We start from the raw sequence: 21,025 nt of genomic DNA on the forward strand, positions 1-21,025 counted from the left end.
TGGAGCAGTGTCAGGTTTGCCCCCTCTCTGCTGGTAGATTCCGGGTCCTGGTAAGGCCCTTCCCGTGGCTGTTCAAAAGATCTAAGAAACCGGCGCATTCCATCGCACACAGCGGAGGACAAGAAAGCGATTAAATTGAAAAGGACAAGAAGCAAGGAAGGAATCAAACAGAGACAGGATTCAGTTCAGCTCATGAGGAGAGCACGGGGACCTGCACCCTCTTACAGTGTTGCCCCACGCTTTTTTTTGATTGATTGATACTTTTATTAGTAGATTGCACAGTACAGTACATATTCCGTACAATTGACCATTAAATGGTAACCCCCGAATAAGTTTTTCAACTTGTTTAAATAGGGGTCTACGTTAATCAATTCATGGCAAGGACAAGGATAAGGTTTTACTATGAAATGATTAACGTGGACTCCGACTTGAAAAAGTTGAAAAACTTATTCGGGTGTTACCATTTAGTGGTCAATTACTGTGCAATCTATTAGTAAAAGTTTCAATCAATCAAAAAAACCTGTGCAATCTATTAATAAAAGTTTCAATCATTCCAAAAAAAAATGTGCAATCTACTAATAAAAGTTTCAATCAATCAATCAAAGGTGGGATTTACCCTGGATAACATCAACCGGCTTAGTGTAAACAGGGACGGGTAGTCACATGGGCTCAGGAACACTTCATAAATCCACTGTCAGTAACTATAGTTGGTCGCTACATCCGTAAGTGCAAGTTAAAACTCTACTATGCAAAGCAAAACCCATTTATCAGCAACACCCAGAAATGCCGCCGGCTTCGCCAGAGCTCATCTAAGATGGACTGATGCAAAGTGGAAAAGTGTTCTGTGGTCTGACTAGTCCATATTTCAAATTATATTTGGAAACTGTGGACGTGGTGTCCTGCGGAACAAAGAGGTCCTTTTTTTTAATCTTTTTTTTTCTTTCTTCTTTGTCATGAAAAAGGGACGTTTTGTCATGAAAAAGGGAGTTTTTTGTGGTTGGTGCACTATTTGTAAGTGTATATTGTGTTTTTTATGTTGATTTAATAAAAAAAAATATATATAAAACTATATATATATGTATATTTTTTTTTTGTAAAAAATTCTTCTGCGGCCCGGTACCAATCGGGCCACGGCGGCCCGGTGGTTGGGACCACTGCTGTAAAAGATCAAGCAAATAAAGATCTAAATGTTTATATCCCAAATTCAGACCCATTAGTCTTATTCGATAAGAACAGTGTCTGTCTTCTGGCAGAGGGCGGGACTAAGAAGGTGTACCGACCAATCACAGAGCGAGAGCTGTCTTTTCCCTGGTGTGATTGGTCGCGGTTAGAGAAACAGGAAAAGAAGAGATGTCGCATGGACGCAGCATGGCTACTCTGTACGTCATTCAGGGTTTGTTTACCTCTGGTAAAGTCGTGTTTACGTCACATTAGTTATGGTTTTATCGCACTTAACCGCACTACAAGTGTTTGTTGGGATGCTCGGCGTCAACCAGTGAAAGCTACGCACACTCGTCGTTACACGCGAGAATTTTTTAAATGTCGCCACCAAGTAAACATTAACAGGAGATGGGACACGTGTTGCGTCTTTTAAAGGCCTACTGAAATGAGATTTTCTTATTTAAACGGGGATAGCAGGTCCATTTTATGTGTCATACTCGATAATTTCGCGATATTGCCATATTTTTGCTGAAAGGATTTAGTAGAGAACATTGACGATAAAGTTCGCAAGTTTGGGTCGCTAATAAAAAAGCCTTGCCTGTACCGGAAGTAGCAGACGATGTGCCCGTGACGTCACGGGTTGTGGAGCTCCTCTGAACATTGTTTACAATCATGGCCACCAGCAGCGAGAGCGATTCAGACCGAGAAAGCGACGATTTCCCCATTAATTTGAGCGAGGGTGAAAGACTCATGGATGAGGAAAGTGAGAGTGAAGGATTAGAAAAAAAAAGACGAGGGCAGTGGGAGCGATTCAGATGTTATTAGACACATTTACTAGAATGATTTTTGAAAATCCCTTATCTGCTTATTGTGTTATTAGTGTTTTAGTGAAATTATATGGTCGTACCTGAAATACGGAGAGTTGTGGCCACGGATGTGGTGACCGCCAGTGTCTTCGATGGAAGCCACATTTCTCGACGAGGCAAGGCAGCCGGGCTGAGATTATTTTTTTTCCCCTCCATGGTTGAAGCATCTGATGGTCGGGGGCGGCCGTTGGGAGGAGGCAAGAGAGTCCGCAACTGCAGGAGGCGAGGCACGACGCAAGCTCTCCGCTCATAACTACGGTAAGAGCCGACTTAATACCACCATTTTCTCACCGAAACCTGCCGGTTGATGGAAGCCACGTTTCTCGACGAGGCAAGGCAGCCGTGCTGAGATTACTTTTTTTCTTCACTCCACGGAGTAAGCATAAGTGTGAAGTGAAGTGAATTATATTTATATAGCGCTTTTCTCAAGTGACTTAAAGCGCTTTACATAGTGACACCCAATATCTAAGTTACATTTAAACCAGTGTGGGTGGCACTGGGAGCAGGTGGGTAAAGTGTCTTGCCCAAGGACACAACGACAGTAACTAGGATGGCACAAGCGGGAATCGAACCTGCAACCCTAAAGTTGCTGGCACGGCCACTCTACCAACCGAGCTATGCCGCCTAAGAAAGTCCGCAGCTGCAGGAGGCACTACACAAGCTCTCCGCTTATAACTACGGTAAGAGCCGACTTAATACCACCATTTTCTCACCGAAACCTGCCGGTTGACATGTGGTAGGGAACCTTGTTCTTTTGACCGCTCTGTTCCATAGTAAAGCTTCACCGTCAGCTTTCGGGAATGTAAACAAGGAAACACCGACTGTGTTTTTGTGGCTAAAGGCGGCCGCAATACACCGCTTCCCACCTACATCTTTTTTCTTTGACGTCTCCATTATTAATTGAACAAATTGCAAAAGACAATTTGCCCCTTAATTTGAGCGAGGATGAAAGATTTGTGGATGAGGAAAGTGACAGTGAAGGACAAAAAAAAAAAAACCGAGGGCAGTGAGAGCGATTCAGTTGTTATTAGACACATTTACTAGGATAATTCTGGAAAATCCCTTATCTGCTTATTGTGTTACTAGTGTTTTATTGAGATTATATGGTCGTACCTGAAAGACGGAGGGTGGTGACCGCCAGTGTCTTCGATGGAAGCCACGTTTCTCGACGAGGCAAGACAGCCGGGCTGAGATTATTTTTTTCCCCCTCCTCCACGGTAGAAGCATCTGATGGTCAAGGGTGGCCGTTGGGAGGAGGCAAGAGAGTCCGCAGCTGCAGGAGGCGAGGCACGACGCAAGCTCTCCGCTCATAACTACGGTAAGAGCCGACTTAATACCACAATGTTCTCACCAAAACCTGCCGGTTGGCATGTGGTAGGGAACCGTGTTCCCTTGACCGCTCTGTTCCATAGTAAAGCTTCACCATCAGCTTTCGGGAATGTAAACAAGGAAACACCGGCTGTGTTTGTGTGGCTAAAGACGGCATCAATACACCGCTTCCAACCTACATCTTTTTTCTTTGACGTCTCCATTATTAATTGAACAAATTGCAAAAGACAATTTGCCCCTTAATTTGAGCGAGGATGAAAGATTCGTGGACGAGGAAAGTGACAGTGAAGGACAAAAAAAAAAAAAAACGAGGGGAGTGAGATCGATTCAGTTATTAGACACATTTACTAGGATAATTCTGGAAAATCCCTTATCTGCTTATTGTGTTATTAGTGTTTTAGTGAAATTATATGGTCGTACCTGAAAGACGGAGGGGTGTGGCCACGGGTGTGGTGACCGCCAGTGTCTTGGATGGAAGCCACGTTTCTCGACGAGGCAAGACAACCGGGCTGAGATTATTTTTTTCCCCCTCCTCCACGGTAGAAGCATCTGATGGTCAAGGGTGGCCGTTGGGAGGAGGCAAGAGAGTCCGCAGCTGCAGGAGGCGAGGCACGACGCAAGCTCTCCGCTCATAACTACGGTAAGAGCCGACTTAATACCACAATGCTCTCACCAAAACCTGCCGGTTGACATGTGGTAGGGAACCATGTTCCCTTGACCGCTCTGTTCCATAGTAAAGCTTCACCATCAGCTTTCGGGAATGTAAACAAGGAAACACCGGCTGTGTTTGTGTGGCTAAAGACGGCCGCAATACACCGCTTCCCACCTACATCTTTCTTCTTTGACGTCTCCATTATTAATTGAACAAATTGCAAAAGATTCAGCAACACAGCTGTCCAGAATACTGTGGAATTATGCAATAAAAAATGTTTAAATTACAATTTAGTAAACTAACCCGGCCGTATTGGCATGTGTTGCAATTTTAATATTTCATCATTGATATATAAACTATCAGACTGCGTGGTCGGTAGTAGTGGGTTTCAGTAGGCCTTTAAACACCTGCGCGTTTACTTTCCAGGTGATTAATCGACGCAAGGTGTGACCTCATGATGGACGAACGGCACAACAATAACAACGCACAAGCCGCCTTTTGTTTGCCGTGACGAGACGGGTGAACAAACATGCATTAGTATTAGTCTGCCGCTGCACGCCGAGCAAACGTGATGGCTTTATTTTTAATCAGAGTAGACTATTAGCAAGGACATAATTGCCAAAGTCCATTATTCTTTTTTTTTTTTCCTTCTTCCTCCCCTTTCTCTTTCTGTGGGGTCTATTAGCCGCTTGCTAAATGGCAGGCAGTCTGCACAGTGCTTTATCCAAAGTGCACTGTAGTATTGTTTGCCTCAGAAAATGTTCTCGCCTTTATTGTCAGCGCAGGCAAACCCCCTGTGAGAGCTGCAAGAAGAAGAGTAGAAACAAGAAAGTTGAGGCGCACACACTGTTGTGATCACGTACCATGACAGATGTGCGTGTGTGTGTTTTTGTCAGGAAGGGGGGGTGGGGGGGTTCAGTGGAAAAGTACATTCTTTCTTTGTTTTGAAACATAACTAAATAAAATGACACGGCAGCGAGCCGTGCAATTAAAAACAATACGCGGAACGATTCATCGCTGCATGGACGCACCTGTCAATGTTATTTTGTTTTATTAAACCTCCAGAATGTAGTGCACAGGTGTCAAAGTCAAGGCCCGGGGGCCAGATGTGGCCCGCCACTTGATTTTATTTGGCCCTCGAAAGCCTGGAAATATGTGTCAATAAAGTACTGTAACTTTTCCTACTACCGTATTTCCTTAAATTGGCGCCAGATTGCTAATTAACTTAAAACGTCTTCTCACTCCGGCGCTTACCAAAGGCATGCGGTAAATTTAGGCCTGCGCTTATAAATTTGAGTGTGATGTAAAGATACCATCATGAAAAGCACATTTAATTAAAAAAACGTTATTATGGTTTTACCTTTACTTATAAATGAAGTCCATGTGCAGCTCCTTCTGATCCAAAAGCATTGATAACTTGTTTATAGAAGTCTTCCTTATCTTTCTTCAGTTTTAAAAGTCTCTCTGTCTCGATGGAGATCTTCCTTTATTACCTCCTGCTTCGATTGAAAGTCCAGTTTAGAAAACTGTTTAATTTTAGATATGTAATCCGCCATGTTAAAAGTGCAAGCGAGAGGATAAAATAAACGATCTTGCTGCTTGTTGTCACTTTTTTCTGCAGCCGAGTAGTCGCAGGAAGGATCACTAGCGCCCTCTACCACCAGGCGGCGGGAGTCATTTAATGACTAATATTTGACACACGCAGCTACGGTATATTGATAAAACGTAGCTGCTTACTGTTCTTTTTTAGCATATTCAATAGCTTGGACCTTAAATCCTACTGAATAGCTCTTAATCTTCTTTCCTTTATGCGATTTCAAATGATTGAAATCAGCCTCCTCCATTTTGAAAATGATGACAAGTGAAGTGTCACTCGTGACGTGACGAGTTTGACCCGGCGGAAATTCTAGGCATATGTTAATTATTTTGCGAAACGAGTTTGAACCGGCGGATATTCTAGACATGCGCTAATAAAAATAATATCTGGCGAAACGAGTTTGACCCGGCAGTTATTCTAGGGAGGCGCATACTATATACCCGGCGGCAATTCAAGGAAATATAGTAAATGTATTTTCTTTCTATTTTGAGAGAAAATTTATATTTACTATATGTAATCGCAAATGATGTTAACTAAAATATTGTCTAATTATGCAAAAATATATGGGCAGCACGGTAGAACAGGGTTTAGTGCATGTGCCTCACAATACAAAGGTCCTAAGTTCAATCTTTCGTCTCATCTCTAGTCTCTTAACATTTCACCGGCGAATGTCGCCAAACAGGAGACGTTAGCGACATAAGAGTCGGGTTTTCCGTCCTGAAAAATCAGCTTAATTCTATAATTGGTGCTGTTTTTTTATTTACAGTAATATACACTAAATTTTGAGGTGAAATGAATGCGACTTACCATATCTTTTTGACTTTTTAGTTTTAAAAAAATCTAATAAATACATTAAAATATGTTTTTTTAACCAAATAAAACCACTTTACTGTTTTTCCATTTACCGTAATATATACAATTTTTTGAGTTGAAATTAATGCGATTTACCATAATTTTTTGGACTTTTTGAATTAAAAAAAATCTACTATTAAATTGCATTAAAATTAGTTTTTTTTAACCATAAAACAGCAGTATTGTTTTTCCATTTGCAGTAATATACACTAAATTTTGAAGTGAAATAATGCGACTTACCATATTGTTTTGACATTTTAGTTTTTAAAAATATACTAATAAAATTAGTTAAATAATGTTTTTTAACCAAAAAAACAGCATAACTGTTTTTCCATTTACCGTACAATTAACTAAATTTTGAGGCGAATTATTGCAATTTGCCATATTTTTTGGACATTTTAGTTTTAAAAAAATTTGCTAATAAAATGCATTAAATAATGTTTTTTAACCCCCCAAAAAATACAGGAAATGTTTTTCCATTTACAGTAATATACACAACATTTTGAGGTGAAATTAATGCGACTTACCATATTTTTTTGACTTTTTAGTTTTTAATAAATCTAATAAAATGCATTAAAACATATTTTTTAACCAAAAAAAGAAAAACAGCAGTACTGTTTTTCCATATACAGAAACATACACTAAATTTTGAGGTGAAATTAATGGAACTTCCCATATATTTTTAAATTTTTTAGTTTTTAAAAAATCTAATAAAATGCATTAAAACATGTTTTTTAAACCAAAAAACAGCAGTATTGTTCTTCCATTTACAGAAACATACACTAAATTTTTGAGGAGAAATGAATTAATCAATCAATCAATCAATCAATGTTTACTTATATAGCCCTAAATCACTAGTGTCTCAAAGAGCTGCACAAACCACAACACAAACCACTAATGCGACTCACCATATTTTTTTGACATTTTAGTCTTTTTCAAAATCTACTAAAATGCATTAAAACATGTTTTTTAAGCCAAAAAAATCAGCATTACTGTTTTCCATTTACAGAAACATACACTTGATTTTTGAGTTGAAATTAATGCGACTTACCATATTTTTTTCACATTTTAGTCTTTTTAAAAATCTATTAAAATGCATTAAAACATGTTATTTAAGCCAAAAAATCAGCAGTACTGTTTTCCATTTACAGATACATACACTTAATTTTTGAGGTGAAATTAATGCGACTTACCATATTTTTGGGACATTTTAGTTTAAAAAAAATAAATAAAATAAAATACATTAAAACATGTTTTTTTTAGCCAAAAAAACCAGCAGTACTTTTTTCCCATTTACAGTAATATACGCAAAATTTTTAGGTGAAATTATTGTGACTTACCATATTTTTGGACATTTTAGTTTCTAAAAATATACTGATAAAATGCGTTAAATGTTTTTCAACCAAAAAAACAGAATAACTGTTTTTCCATTTACCGTACAATTCACAAAATTTTGAGGTGAATTATTGCAATTTGCCATATTTTTTTGACATTTTAGTTTCAAAAAAATCTGCTGATAAAATGCATTAAAAATGCATTAAAAAAACAGAAAATGTTTTTCCATTTACACTAATATACACAACATTTTGAGGTGAAATTAATGCGACTTACCATATTTTTTTCACTTTTTAGTTTTTTTTTAAAACTTAATAAAATACATTAAAACATGTTTTTTTAACCAAAGAAAACAGCAGTGCTGTTTTCCCATTTACAAAAACATATACTAAATTTGGAGGTGAAATTAATGTGACTTACCATATTTGTTTTTTACTTTTTAGTTTTTAAAAAATCTAATAAAATGCATTAAAACATGTTTTTTTAACCAATAAAACAGCTGTATTGTTTTTCCATTTACAGAGAGATACACGAAATTTTTGAGGAGAAATTAATCAATCAATCAATTAATGTTTACTTATATAGTCCTAAATCACCAGTGTCTCAAAGGGCTGCACAAACCACAACACAAACCACTAATGCGATTTACCATATTTTTTTGACATTTTAGTCTTTTTCAAAATCTACTAAAATGCATTAAAACATGTTTTTTAAGCCAAAAAATCAGCAGTACTGTTTTCCATTTACAGAAACATACACTTAATTTTTGAGGTGAAATTAATGCGACTTACCATATTTTTTGGACATTTTAGTTTAAAAAAAAAATCTAATAAAATACATTAAAACGTTTTTTTAAACGCCCCCCAAAAAACAGCGGTACTGTTTTCCCATTTACAGTAATATACACTAAATTTTGAAGTGAAAAATTGAGACTTACCATATTTTTTGACATTTTAGTTATTAAAAATATACTAATAAAATGCGTTAAATGTTTTTTTAAACAAAAAAAACAGCATAACTGTTTTTCCATTTACCGTACAATTCACAAAATTTTGAGGTGAACTATTGCAATTTGCCATATTTTTTTGACATTTTAGTTTAAAAAAAAATCTGCTGATAAAATGCATTAAAAATGCATTAAAAAAACAGAAAATGTTTTTCCATTTACAGTAATATACACAACATTTTGAGGTGAAATGAATGCGACTTACCATATTTTTTTTGACTTTTTAGTTTTTAATAAATCTAATAAAATGCATTAAAACATGTTTTTTTAACCCCCCAAAAAACAGCAGTACTGTTTTTCCATATACAGAAACATACACTAAATTTTGAGGTGAAATTGATGCAACCTCCCATTTTTTTTTTAACTTTTTAGTTTTTAAAAAATCTAATAAAATGCATCAAAACATGTTTTTTTTAAACTAAAAAACAGCAGTATTGTTTTTCCATTTACAGAAACATACACTAGATTTTTGAGGAGAAATTAATCAATCAATCAATCAATCAATCAATGTTTATCTCATATAGCCCTAAATCACAAGTGTCTCAAAGGGCTGCACAAACCACAACACAAACCACTAATGCGACTTACCATATTTTTTTGACATTTTAGTCTTTTTAAAAATCTACTAAAATGCATTAAAACATGTTTTTAAACCAAAAAAACAGCAGTATTGTTTTTCCATTTACAGAAACATACACTACATTTTTGAGGAGAAATTAATGCGACTTACCATATTTTTTTGACATTTTAGTTTTTTAAAAAATCTACTAAAATGCATTAAAACATGTTTTTTAAACTATAAAATCAGCAGTACTGTTTTCCATTTACAGAAACATACACTTGATTTTTGAGGTGAAATTAATGCGACTTACCATATTTTTTGGACATTTTAGTTTAAAAAAAAATTAAATAAAATACATTAAAACATGTTTTTTTTAACCCCCCAAAAAACAGCAGTACTGTCTTCCCATATACAGTAATATACACAAAATTTTGAGGTGAAATATTGCGACTTACCATATTTTTTGGACATTTTACTTTAAAAAAAAAATCCAATAAAATATTTTAAAACATGTTTTTTTAACCCCAAAAAAAAAAACAGCAGTACTGTCTTCCCATATACAGCAATATACGCAAAATTTGGAGGTGAAATATTGCGACTTACCATATTTTTTTGACATTTTAGTTTTATAAAAAAAATCAAATAAAATACATTAAAACATGTTTTTTTTAACCCCCCAAAAAACAGCAGTACTGTCTTCCCATATACAGTAATATACGCAAAATTTTGAGGTGAAATATTGCGACTTACCATATTTTTTTGACATTTTAGTTTAAAAAAAAAAATCTAATACATTTAAAAAAATTGTGTGATATCCTGTTCACTGTTAGAAGCGGCCCACAGTCTAAACGACTTTGACACCTCTGATATAGTGGAACTTATCAACATTCCCTTAAAATATATATATTTTTAGTATCGCCATGTAAAATAGAGGCGAGTTATGAAAGAAGTAATAAGTGAGTTGTGGATTTTGGAACTTTACAAATAAAGCGTCTGGCAAAAGAAAGGTCTCCTTGGTTAAAACTCCTTCAATCAATATGACCTTTATTTGTCATTACCCCCATCCCTCACAAAAAAAAAAAAAGAAATCACATATAACGTAGTCAATCATCTCCCCCCTCAAAGTAAAAATAAAAAAGGAACTGCTGTCTGGTTATTGCCAGTATCCATCTCAGTCGTCAGAAAAGCTGCACGTTTTTGCTGTTGTTAAGGGCTGGAAACCCCGGAATCCCATCGGAGTTGCACCCCAAGGAACAAATTTAATGCTAGAAAAACATCCCGGCCATCAACCAAAAATGACGGATTGAAAATAATGTCGAGCTATCTTGGGAATCCCCCACCAGACAAGGGAACAGACTGCATTGTTTTTCTCATTTATGTGATATATAGAAGGGAAAGAGGGGGGAAAAATGGGCGATTTATTGGCCAGATAGGCGTATTCTTTCCCATGCAGCCGAGAAATATTGGATTGTAATGTCGGGATCAAGCCACATCATGACACTGTTTGGAGGCGAGATGTTCCGACGCGCGAGCCACCCGACGAGATGATGGCCTGCCCGCTTTCCGATAGATCACTCCGTGCGAATGCGCGTGGGAGGACGCTGGGAAGTCGCCATGTGCATATGTCAATGACTTGAGGTGTAAATTGTGCTTCCTTAGCAGGGCGAGGGAGATGAGGAATCGGAGGGAGAGCGGCTGCACTCCGAAGACCATCTCCTTGCCGAGTCCCCTGGGGAAGATCCAAGTCAGCGGATGTGAGAATGGCGTGCACACCATCCAGATCCTAATGGATGTCGCACCTGCTGAAAGGTACAGTACAACAGCCGGCCCGCCGACGTGATAAACAAAGGTGTGAAATTTACAGGGCAGACGGTATCCACTCGCCGTGATGGAGTGGCGCCATCCCTCATCGCGAGCAGGGGGGCTTTTTTTTTTTTTTTTTTTTTTTTTTTTGTCGATCCCATAAGAAATATCCTGGCGGAAAAAGTTGGGCAAATATGAGCCGGGCGATAGAAATATGAGGGCCACTAGAATATGTTACGGTTGGACTTGGAATTAGATTTCCGGCTGTGCTATATACAGTATGTCATAAAATGTCACATGTCATTAAAGGCCTACTGAAGCCCACTACTACCGACCACGCAGTCTGATAGTTTATATATCAATGATGAAATATTAACATTGCAACACATGCCAATACGGTCGGTTTAGTTTACTAAATTGCAATTTTAAATTTCGCGCGGAAGTATCATGCTAAAACGTTGCGGTATGATGACACGTGCGCGTAGAGGACATTTTGTTCCGGCATCGTTCACAGCTATTAGTCGTCTCTTTTCATCGCATAACTCCACAGTATTCTGGACAGCTGTGTTGCTGAATCTTTTGCAATTTGTTCAATTAATAATGGAGACGTCAAAGAAGAAAGCTGTAGGTGGGAAGCGGTGAACTGCGGCCGCCTTTAGCCACACAAACACAGCCGGTGTTTCCTTGTTTACATTCCCGAAAGACGACGGTGAAGCTTTACTATGGAACAGAGTGGTCAAGCGAACATGGTTCCCCAGCACATGTCAACCGGCAGGTTTCGGTGAGAAAATCAATCAATCAATCAATGTTTACTTGTATAGCCCTAAATCACTAGTGTCTCAAAGGGCTGCACAAACCAAAACACAAACTGGTGGTAATAAGTCGGCTCTTACCGTAGACATGAGCGGAGAGCTTGCGTCGTTCCTCCCGCGCCTGTCAAAGAGGCAGCTGCGGACTCTCTTGCCTTCTTCCACCGGTCGCCCCCGACCGTCGGATGCTTCCACTGTAGAGGAGGGAAGAAAAAAAAAAATCTCAGCCCTGCCCCACCGGCCGCCTTCGCCTTGTCGAGAAACGTGGCTTCCCTCAGAGACACTGGTGGTCACCACACCCGTGGCCACACCCCTCCGACTTTCAGGTTTTACAGGTATGACCATATAATCTTCAGTTCAGTTCAGTTCATTTTCAGTCTAACAAAAACATATTCGAACATGGATTACGATTCAAAAATGAATAACATGACTGAAACAGGCAGAAGCAAAAAAGTTTATATGCCCAACATAAAATTGTTTACATTCAATTAAGTTACCTTTTCTAATAATATTGTAATACAAAAAGAAATATAGTCATTCAGCATTTACATTTAAGTTGCCCTTTAACAAATAATACAAAAATATGTACTTACACACATACACTTTTTTGTAAATAGATAAACATACATACCTTCTAAATACAACATTTAACCAAACAAACATACATTTCTAATCTTACTAAAACACTAGTAACACAATAAGCAGATAAGGGATTTTCCAGAATTATGCTAGTAAATTTGTCTAATAACATCTGAATCGCTCGGCCGTCTAGTTTTTGTTTTTTTTCCTTCTCTAGTCCTTCACTCTCACTTTCCTCATCCACAAATCTTTCATCCTCGCTCAAATTGATGGGGAAATCGTCGCTTTCTCTGTCCGAATTGCTCTCGCTGCTGGTGGCCATGATTGTAAACAATGTTCAGATGTGAGGAGCTCCACAACCCGTGACGTCACGCACACATCGTCTGCTACTTCCGATACAGGCAAGGCTTTTTTTATTAGCGACCAAAAGTTGCGAACTTTATCGTCGATGTTCTCTACTAAATCCTTTCAGCAAAAATATGGCAATATCGCGAATGATCCAAGTATGACACATAGAATGGACCTGCTATCCCCGTTTAAATAAGAAAATATCATTTCAGTAGGCCTTTGAAACGAGCTGTTTACACTCATCAAAGATCAATATATATCAGTATTCAGCGGTGTCCCGTGGGAGATTATCTAGTTTCACCTATTTGAGCTAAAAAAAATATTGTGTGTTGTTGTCGAGTGTCTGTGCTGTCCAGAGCTCGATAGAGTAACCCTGTAATACTCTTCCATATCAGTAGGTGGTTAATTGCTTTGGAGATGTGGGAAACAGCGGGAGCCAGGGTGCAGGTAAAAAGGTTTCTAATGCTTAAACCAAAAATAAACAAAAGGTAAGTGCCCCTAAGCAAAGGCATTGGCTATGCAGAACGAAACTAAAACTGAACTGGCTACAAAGTAAACAAAAACAGAATGCTGGACAACAGCAAAGACTTACTGCGGAGCGAGGACGGCGTCCACAATGTACATCCGTCCATGACACGACAATCGACAATGTCCACACAAAGAAAGATAAAAACAACCGGAATGTTCTTTATTGGTAAAACAAAGTAGATGCGGGAAATATCGCTCAAAGGAAGACGTGAAACTGCTATGGGAAAATACCAAAAAAAGAGAAAAAGCCACCACAAATAGATGTCGGAAATAGACAAAAGGTGAGTGCCCCTATGACAGGGGTCGGCAACCTAAAATGTTGAAAGAGCCATATTGGACCAAAAATACAAAAACAAACATGTCTGGAGCCGCAAAAAAATTAAAAGCCATATTACATACAGATAGTGTGTCATGAGATATACATTGAATTAAGAGGACTTAAAGCAGGGGTGTCAAACTCCAATACAGAGTGGGCCAAAATTTAAAACTGAACAAAGCCGCGGGCCAACGTTGAACAAATGAACCTTTTAATAGGGACCCAAACAAGTTTTGCATTGAATATTGAACGAGCAAGGCTTATATAACTTTATAGTGACATGCAAAATTGAGTTTCAAATAATAATAACAATAATAAAAAAAATATTAACGGCATGTCAAATAACGCCTCGGGATCCCCCGGGAAGAGCTTGATGAAGTGGCTGGGGAAAGGGAAGTCTGGGTTTCTCTGCTTAGGCTGTTGCCCCTGCGACCCGACCTCGGATAAGCGGAAGAAGATGGATGGATGGATGGATGTCAAATAAAATTGAAATAAAAATTGAATGCCTCTTTTCTATTTGCAGCCTTCTGAGGTAAATGTCAAAATCAACTTTTTCCACAGGCCAAAATACGTTTGAAAGTAAAAAACCAATAAAGAATGAATCAAACATTTAAGCCTTGAAGTAGCAAGAGAAAGTGCATGAATAAAACGTTAATTATTGCTCAGTTTGCTACACTGATTTGCTTTAACAACGCTTACATAACTTAATAGTGCAAAATCAACTTTCAAAAAACAAAGGAAAAAACATCACTGAAATAACATTTTTATAAAAAATGTCATGCCTCTTTTCTATTTGCAGCCTTCTGAGGTAAATATCAACATTAACTTTTTCCACAAGCTAATAAATTTGAAAAAAAAGTAACAATGAGGTGGTCGGGGTTTGGTGGTAGCGGGGGGTTTATATTGTAACGTCCCGGAAGAGTTAGTGCTGCAAGGGGTTCTGGGTATTTGTTCTGTTGTGTTCATGTTGTGTTTAGGTGCGTTTTTTCTCCCGAAATGTGTTTGTCATTCTTGTTTGGTGTGGGGGGGGCGGTATAGCTCGGTTGGTAGAGCGGCCGTGCCAGCAACTTGAGGGTTGCAGGTTCGATTCCCGCTTCCGCCATCCTAGTCACTGCCGTTGTGTCCTTGGGCAAGACACTTTACCTATCTGCTCCCAGTGCCACCCACACTGGTTTATATGTAAAAAATCAGATATTGGGTTTCACTTTGTAAAGCGCTTTGAGTCACTAGAGAAAAAGTGCTATATAAATATAATTCACTTCACTTCACAATGTGGCGCATATTTGTAACAGTGTTAAAGTTGTTTATACGGCGACCCTCAGTGTGACCTGTATGGCTGTTGATCAAATATGCGTTGCATTCACTTGTGTGTGTGTGTGTGTGTGTGTGTGTGCATGTGCGTGCGTGTGTGCGTGCGTGCGTGCGTGTGTGTACAAGCCGCATATATTATGTGACTTGGCCGGCAGGTTGTGGAGAACGTTAAAGGCAGTGCCTTTAAAGCACGACCATGTAAAAAATTAGATATTGGGTTTCACTTTGTAAAGCGCTTTGAGTCACTAGAGAAAAAGCGCTATATAAATATAATTCACTTCACTTCACAGAGTGGCGCATATTTGTAACAGTGTTAAAGTTGTTTATACGGCGACCCTCAGTGTGACCTGTATGGCTGAATATGCGTTGCACATTCACTTGTGTGTGTGTGTGTGTGTGTGTGTGTGTGTGTGTGTGTGTGTGTGTGTGCGTGCGTGTGTGTGTGTGTGTACAAGCCGCATATATTATGTGACTTGGCCGGCAGGTTGTGGAGAACGTTAAAGGCAGTGCCTTTAAAGCACGACCATGTAAAAAATTAGATATTGGGTTTCACTTTGTAAAGCGCTTTGAGTCACTAGAGAAAAAGCGCTATATAAATATAATTCACTTCACAATGTGGCGCATATTTGTAACAGTGTTAAAGTTGTTTATACGGCGACCCTCAGTGTGACCTGTATGGCTGTTGATCAAATATGCGTTGCATTCCCTTGTGCGTGCGTGCGTGTGTGTGTGTGTGTGTGTATGTGTGTGTGTGTGTGCGTGCGTGTGTGTGTGTGTGTACAAGCCGCATATATTATGTGACTTGGCCGGCAGGTTGTGGAGAACGTTAAAGGCAGTGCCTTTAAAGCACGACCATGTAAAAAATTAGATATTGGGTTTCACTTTGTAAAGCGCTTTGAGTCACTAGAGAAAAAGCGCTATATAAATATAATTCACTTCACAAAGTGGCGCATATTTGTAACAGTGTTAAAGTTGTTTATACGGCGACTCTCAGTGTGACCTGTATGGCTGAATATGCGTTGCACATTCACTTGTGTGTGTGTGTGTGTGTGTGTGCGTGCGTGTGTGTGTGTACAAGCCGCATATATTATATGACTTGGCCGGCAGGTTGTGGAGAACGTTAAAGGCAGTGCCTTTAAAGCACGACCATGTAAAAAATTAGATATTGGGTTTCACTTTGTAAAGCGCTTTGAGTCACTAGAGAAAAAGCGCTATATAAATATAATTCACTTCACAATGTGGCGCATATTTGTAACAGTGTTAAAGTTGTTTATACGGCGACCCTCAGTGTGACCTGTATGGCTGTTGATCAAATATGCGTTGCATTCCCTTGTGTGTGCGTGCGTGCGTGCGTGTGTGTGTGCGTGTGTGCGTGCGTGCGTGTGTGTGTACAAGCCGCATATATTATGTGACTTGGCCGGCAGGTTGTGGAGAACGTTAAAGGCAGTGCCTTTAAAGCACGACCATGTAAAAAATTAGATATTGGGTTTCACTTTGTAAAGCGCTTTGAGTCACTAGAGAAAAAGCGCTATATAAATATAATTCACTTCACTTCACAATGTGGCGCATATTTGTAACAGTGTTAAAGTTGTTTATATGGCGACCCTCAGTGTGACCTGTATGGCTGTTGATCAAATATGCGTTGCATTCACTTGTGTGTGTGTGTGTGTGTGTGCCTTTGTGCGTGTGTGTGTGTACAAGCCGCATATATTATGTGACTTGGCCGGCAGGTTGTGGAGAACGTTAAAGGCAGTGCCTTTAAAGCACGACCATGTAAAAAATTAGATATTGGGTTTCACTTTGTAAAGCGTTTTGAGTCACTAGAGAAAAAGCGCTATATAAATATAATTCACTTCACTTCACAATGTGGCGCATATTTGTAACAGTGTTAAAGTTGTTTATATGGCGACCCTCAGTGTGACCTGTATGGCTGTTGATCAAATATGCGTTGCATTCACTTGTGTGTGTGTGTGTGTGTGTGCCTTTGTGCGTGTGTGTGTGTACAAGCCGCATATATTATGTGACTTGGCCGGCAGGTTGTGGAGAACGTTAAAGGCAGTGCCTTTAAAGCACGACCATGTAAAAAATTAGATATTGGGTTTCACTTTGTAAAGCGTTTTGAGTCACTAGAGAAAAAGCGCTATATAAATATAATTCACTTCACTTCACAATGTGGCGCATATTTGTAACAGTGTTAAAGTTGTTTATACGGCGACCCTCAGTGTGACCTGTATGGCTGTTGATCAAATATGCGTTGCATTCACTTGTGTGTGTGTGTGTGTGTGTGTGTGCCTTTGTGCGTGTGTGTGTGTACAAGCCGCATATATTATGTGACTTGGCCGGCAGGTTGTGGAGAACGTTAAAGGCAGTGCCTTTAAGGCACGACCCCAATATTGTTGTCCGGGGAGAAATTCGGAAGAATGGTTGCCCCGGGAGATTTTCGGGAGGGGCACTGAACTTCGGGAGTCTCCCGGGAAAATCAGGAGGGTTGGCAAGTATGAGTATAAGCGGTGAATGTGGTGTTACAGCGGCGGTAACACCGGCGGGCCAGCTCTAATGTTAATTTGATATTGCCTCAAGGGCCAAATGAAATTACACGGCGGGCCAGAGTTTGACACCCATGACTTAAAGGAAACCAAATGAGCTCAAATATAGCTACAAATGAGGCATAATGATGCAATATGTACATATAACCAGCCCAAATAGCATGTTAGCATCGATTAGCTTGCAGTCATGCAGTGACCAAATATGTCTGATTATCACTCCGCACAAGTCAATAACGTCAACAACTCACCTTAAAAGTTTGGTGGACAAAATGAGACGGAAAAAGAAGCGGCATAAAACACGTCCTAGAAAGTCGGAGAAAGTTATACAAGTAAACAAATTACGGTGAGTTCAAGGACCGCCAAAATTAGTAGGACAAAACGGCGCCCGCCGAATACTCGAATCAGTGAAGCATGTTTAATACAAACAGTGTGCTTTATAGCAATTTAGGAGGTTTGTGTCATGTTTGTCCTCCTACAGAAACTATATTAAAACAAAAAATCTATTTTTTATATTTTTTTCCTTTCATCTTTTTCCATTTTTCATACATTTTTGAAAAAAGCTCCAGAGAGCCACTAGGGTGGCGCTAAAGAGCCGCGGGTTGCCGACCCCCGCCCTATGAGAAGGCATTGAAGCTCAGGGAAGGCTATACAGAACAAGACTAAAACTGAACCGTCTACAAAGTAAACAAAAACAAAATGCTGGACGACAGCAAAGACTTACTGGGGGACAAAGATATCGTCCACAATGTGCATCCGAACACGACACGACAATTGACAATGTCCCCACGAAGAAGGATAAAAACAACTAAAATCTTTTTGATTGGTTAAACAAAGTAGATGCGAGAAATATCGCTCAAAGGAAGACATGGGACTGCTATAGGAAAATACGAAAAAAAAAGAAAAAGCCACCAAAATAGGAGTGCAAGACAAGAAGTAAAACACTACACACAGGAAAACAGCAAAACACGTCAGGGTGTGATGTGACAGGTGGTGACAGTACACCTACTTTGAGACAAGAGCTATAGTCATGCATGCTTGCTTATACTTTAAAGTAGACCTGGGCAAATTAAGGCCCGGGGGACTTCTTTGATACTTGACATTAGTTTTGGATGATACCACACATATAGGTATGGATCCGATACCAAGTAGTTACAGGATCATAAATTGGTCATATTCAAAGTCCTGATGTGCCCAGGGACATATTTCCTGACTTTATAAACATAATATGAATTAAAAAGAAAAATGATTTTGTGACAATAAAACCTATCGATGTAATCATAGTAGAAACGACTACATACACTCTTGGATTTGGTATCAACACAGTGGATGTCAGGTGTAGATCCACCCATTGGTTTACATTGTGACGCCGGTGAATTATTGTATCCTACGGTGTGTAGTGAGGCATGTTTAGCTATTCCTCATCCTGCAGTGATAATGATACATGTAAGAAACTCACTTTATTGTCGCCATGGAGGCGAGGATTAGTTATTTAGAAGCAACTAAAACATTGCCGAAAGAATGTTAAGCACCTCTTCCTGAGGGTGTTTGAATGTTATAACTTCACCTTTATCATTACTTTTTAAGCCAAAATGTGTCCGTTCTCCCTTTTATGTCTACACACTGTCTGCTTGTGAGTACTCCGTGATTGCGCACTGCCGAACATGCTTCTTTGCTCGTAAAACCAGCAATGTAAAAAATGTAATTAAAAAGATATGGCCAACCAGTACTTCTCACTGGTCTCGTGGTTGGAATGTCCGCCCTGAGAGGGGTAGGTTGTGAGTTCAAACCCCGGCCGGGTCATACCAAAGACCTATAAAAATGGGAGCCATTACCTCCCGGCTTGGCACTCAGCATCAAGGGTTGGAATTGAAGTGAAGTGAAGTGAATTATATTTATATAGCGCTTTTCTCAAGTGACTCAAAGCGCTTTACATAGTGAAACCCAATATCTAAGTTACATTTAAACCAGTGTGGGTGGCACTGGGAGCAGGTGGGTAAAGTGTCTTGCCCAAGGACACAACGGCAGTGACTAGGATGGCACAAGCGGGAATCGAACCTGAAACCCTCAAGTTGCTGACACGGCCACTCTACCAACTGAGCTGTGAAAATTATTCCCCGGGCGTGGCACCGCTGCTGCTCACTGCTCCCCTCACCTCCCTTGGGGTGAACAAGAGGATGGGTCGAATGCAGAGGACAAATTTCACTACACCTAGTGTGTGTGTGACAATCATTGCTACTTTAACTTTTACAAATAAAATCTATTGTTATTATGACAATTCCTCAACTTTCTCAGTCTTTTCTGCCACTTGTGCCATCTTTTTTCAAGCATGCTGCAAGCATCAAGTTCCATGTGAGCGAATTTTTTGCAAAAAAAATCACAAAGTTTATCAGTTCGAACGTAAAATATCCTGTCTTTGCAGTCTATTTAATTCAATATGAGTTGAAAATGCTGCGATGAGGTGGCGACTTGTCCAGGGTGTACCCCGCCTTCCGCCCGATTGCAGCTGCGATAGGCACCAGCGCCCCCCGCGACCCCGAAATGGGAATAAGCGGTAGAAAATGGATGGATGGATGGAGTTGAAAATGCTTTGCAAAACATTGTATTCTCTTTTTATTTACCATTTACAGTGCAAACAATGTCATCAAATCGTGTACTTGCCAACCTTGACACCTCCGATTTCGGGTGGTGTAGGGGGGTGTGGTCGTGGTTAAGAAGGGAGGAGTATATTTACCAAGTCAAGTATTTCATATATATATATATATATATATATATATATATATGAGAAATACATGAATTTCAGTGTTCATTTATTTACACATATACACACACATAACACTCATCTACTCATTGTTGAGTTAACGGTTGAATTGTCCATCCTTGTTCTATTCTCTGTCACTATTTTTCTAACCATGCTGAACACCTTCTCTGATGATGCATTGCTGTGTGGCATGCACAAAAGTGCTTTCATCAAATGAACTAGAGCAGTGGTTCTTAACCTTGCTGAAGGTACCGAACCCCACCCGTTTCATATACCCTTCTTTAGTGAAAAACAAAATGTTTTTTTTTTTCAAATTCAAGAAAAAGTCATGTTTTTTTACTGGTGCACAAAATGAACCGTGTATGAACATCAACTTGTTTAAAGAACACAACCAACACAGTGCATGAACTCACAAAAAATTACACCGTATACACATTACTATGAATTGATTAACATGGAACCCTACTTAAACAAGTTGAAAAACGTATTCGGGTTTTACTATTTAGTGGTCAATTGTACGGAATATGTACTGTACTGTTGTGGTTTGTGCAGTCCTTTGAGACACTTGTGATATAGGGCTATATAAATAAACATTGATGGGGGGGGGTTGCCCACATTTGAGGTCCTCTCCAAGGTTTCTCATAGTCAGCATTGTCACTGGCGTCCC

At 39.1% G+C, this 21,025-nt stretch overlaps 1 protein-coding gene across 6 annotated transcripts in view; it reads left to right on the forward strand.

Moving 5' to 3' along the window:
• The first annotated feature begins 1,332 nt into the window (after positions 1-1,332).
• Positions 1,333-21,025, forward strand: part of mgmt (O-6-methylguanine-DNA methyltransferase) — a 222,670-nt gene continuing 202,977 nt past the window's right edge. For 3 of the 6 annotated variants that reach the window (XM_061911575.1, XM_061911574.1, XM_061911570.1), the window contains exons 1-2: positions 1,333-1,379; positions 11,020-11,169. In XM_061911575.1, the coding sequence (XP_061767559.1) occupies positions 1,351-1,379; positions 11,020-11,169 (179 nt within the window). In that variant the 5' untranslated portion in view covers positions 1,333-1,350. Of the gene's footprint in view, positions 1,380-3,887; positions 3,997-11,019; positions 11,170-21,025 lie in introns of those variants that run through there. The other 3 variants (XM_061911571.1, XM_061911572.1, XM_061911573.1) reach the window with 3 other exon arrangements.

Source organism: Nerophis ophidion, linkage group LG09 (assembly GCF_033978795.1).
Source record: "Nerophis ophidion isolate RoL-2023_Sa linkage group LG09, RoL_Noph_v1.0, whole genome shotgun sequence".
Lineage (NCBI taxonomy): Eukaryota > Metazoa > Chordata > Actinopteri > Syngnathiformes > Syngnathidae > Nerophis > Nerophis ophidion.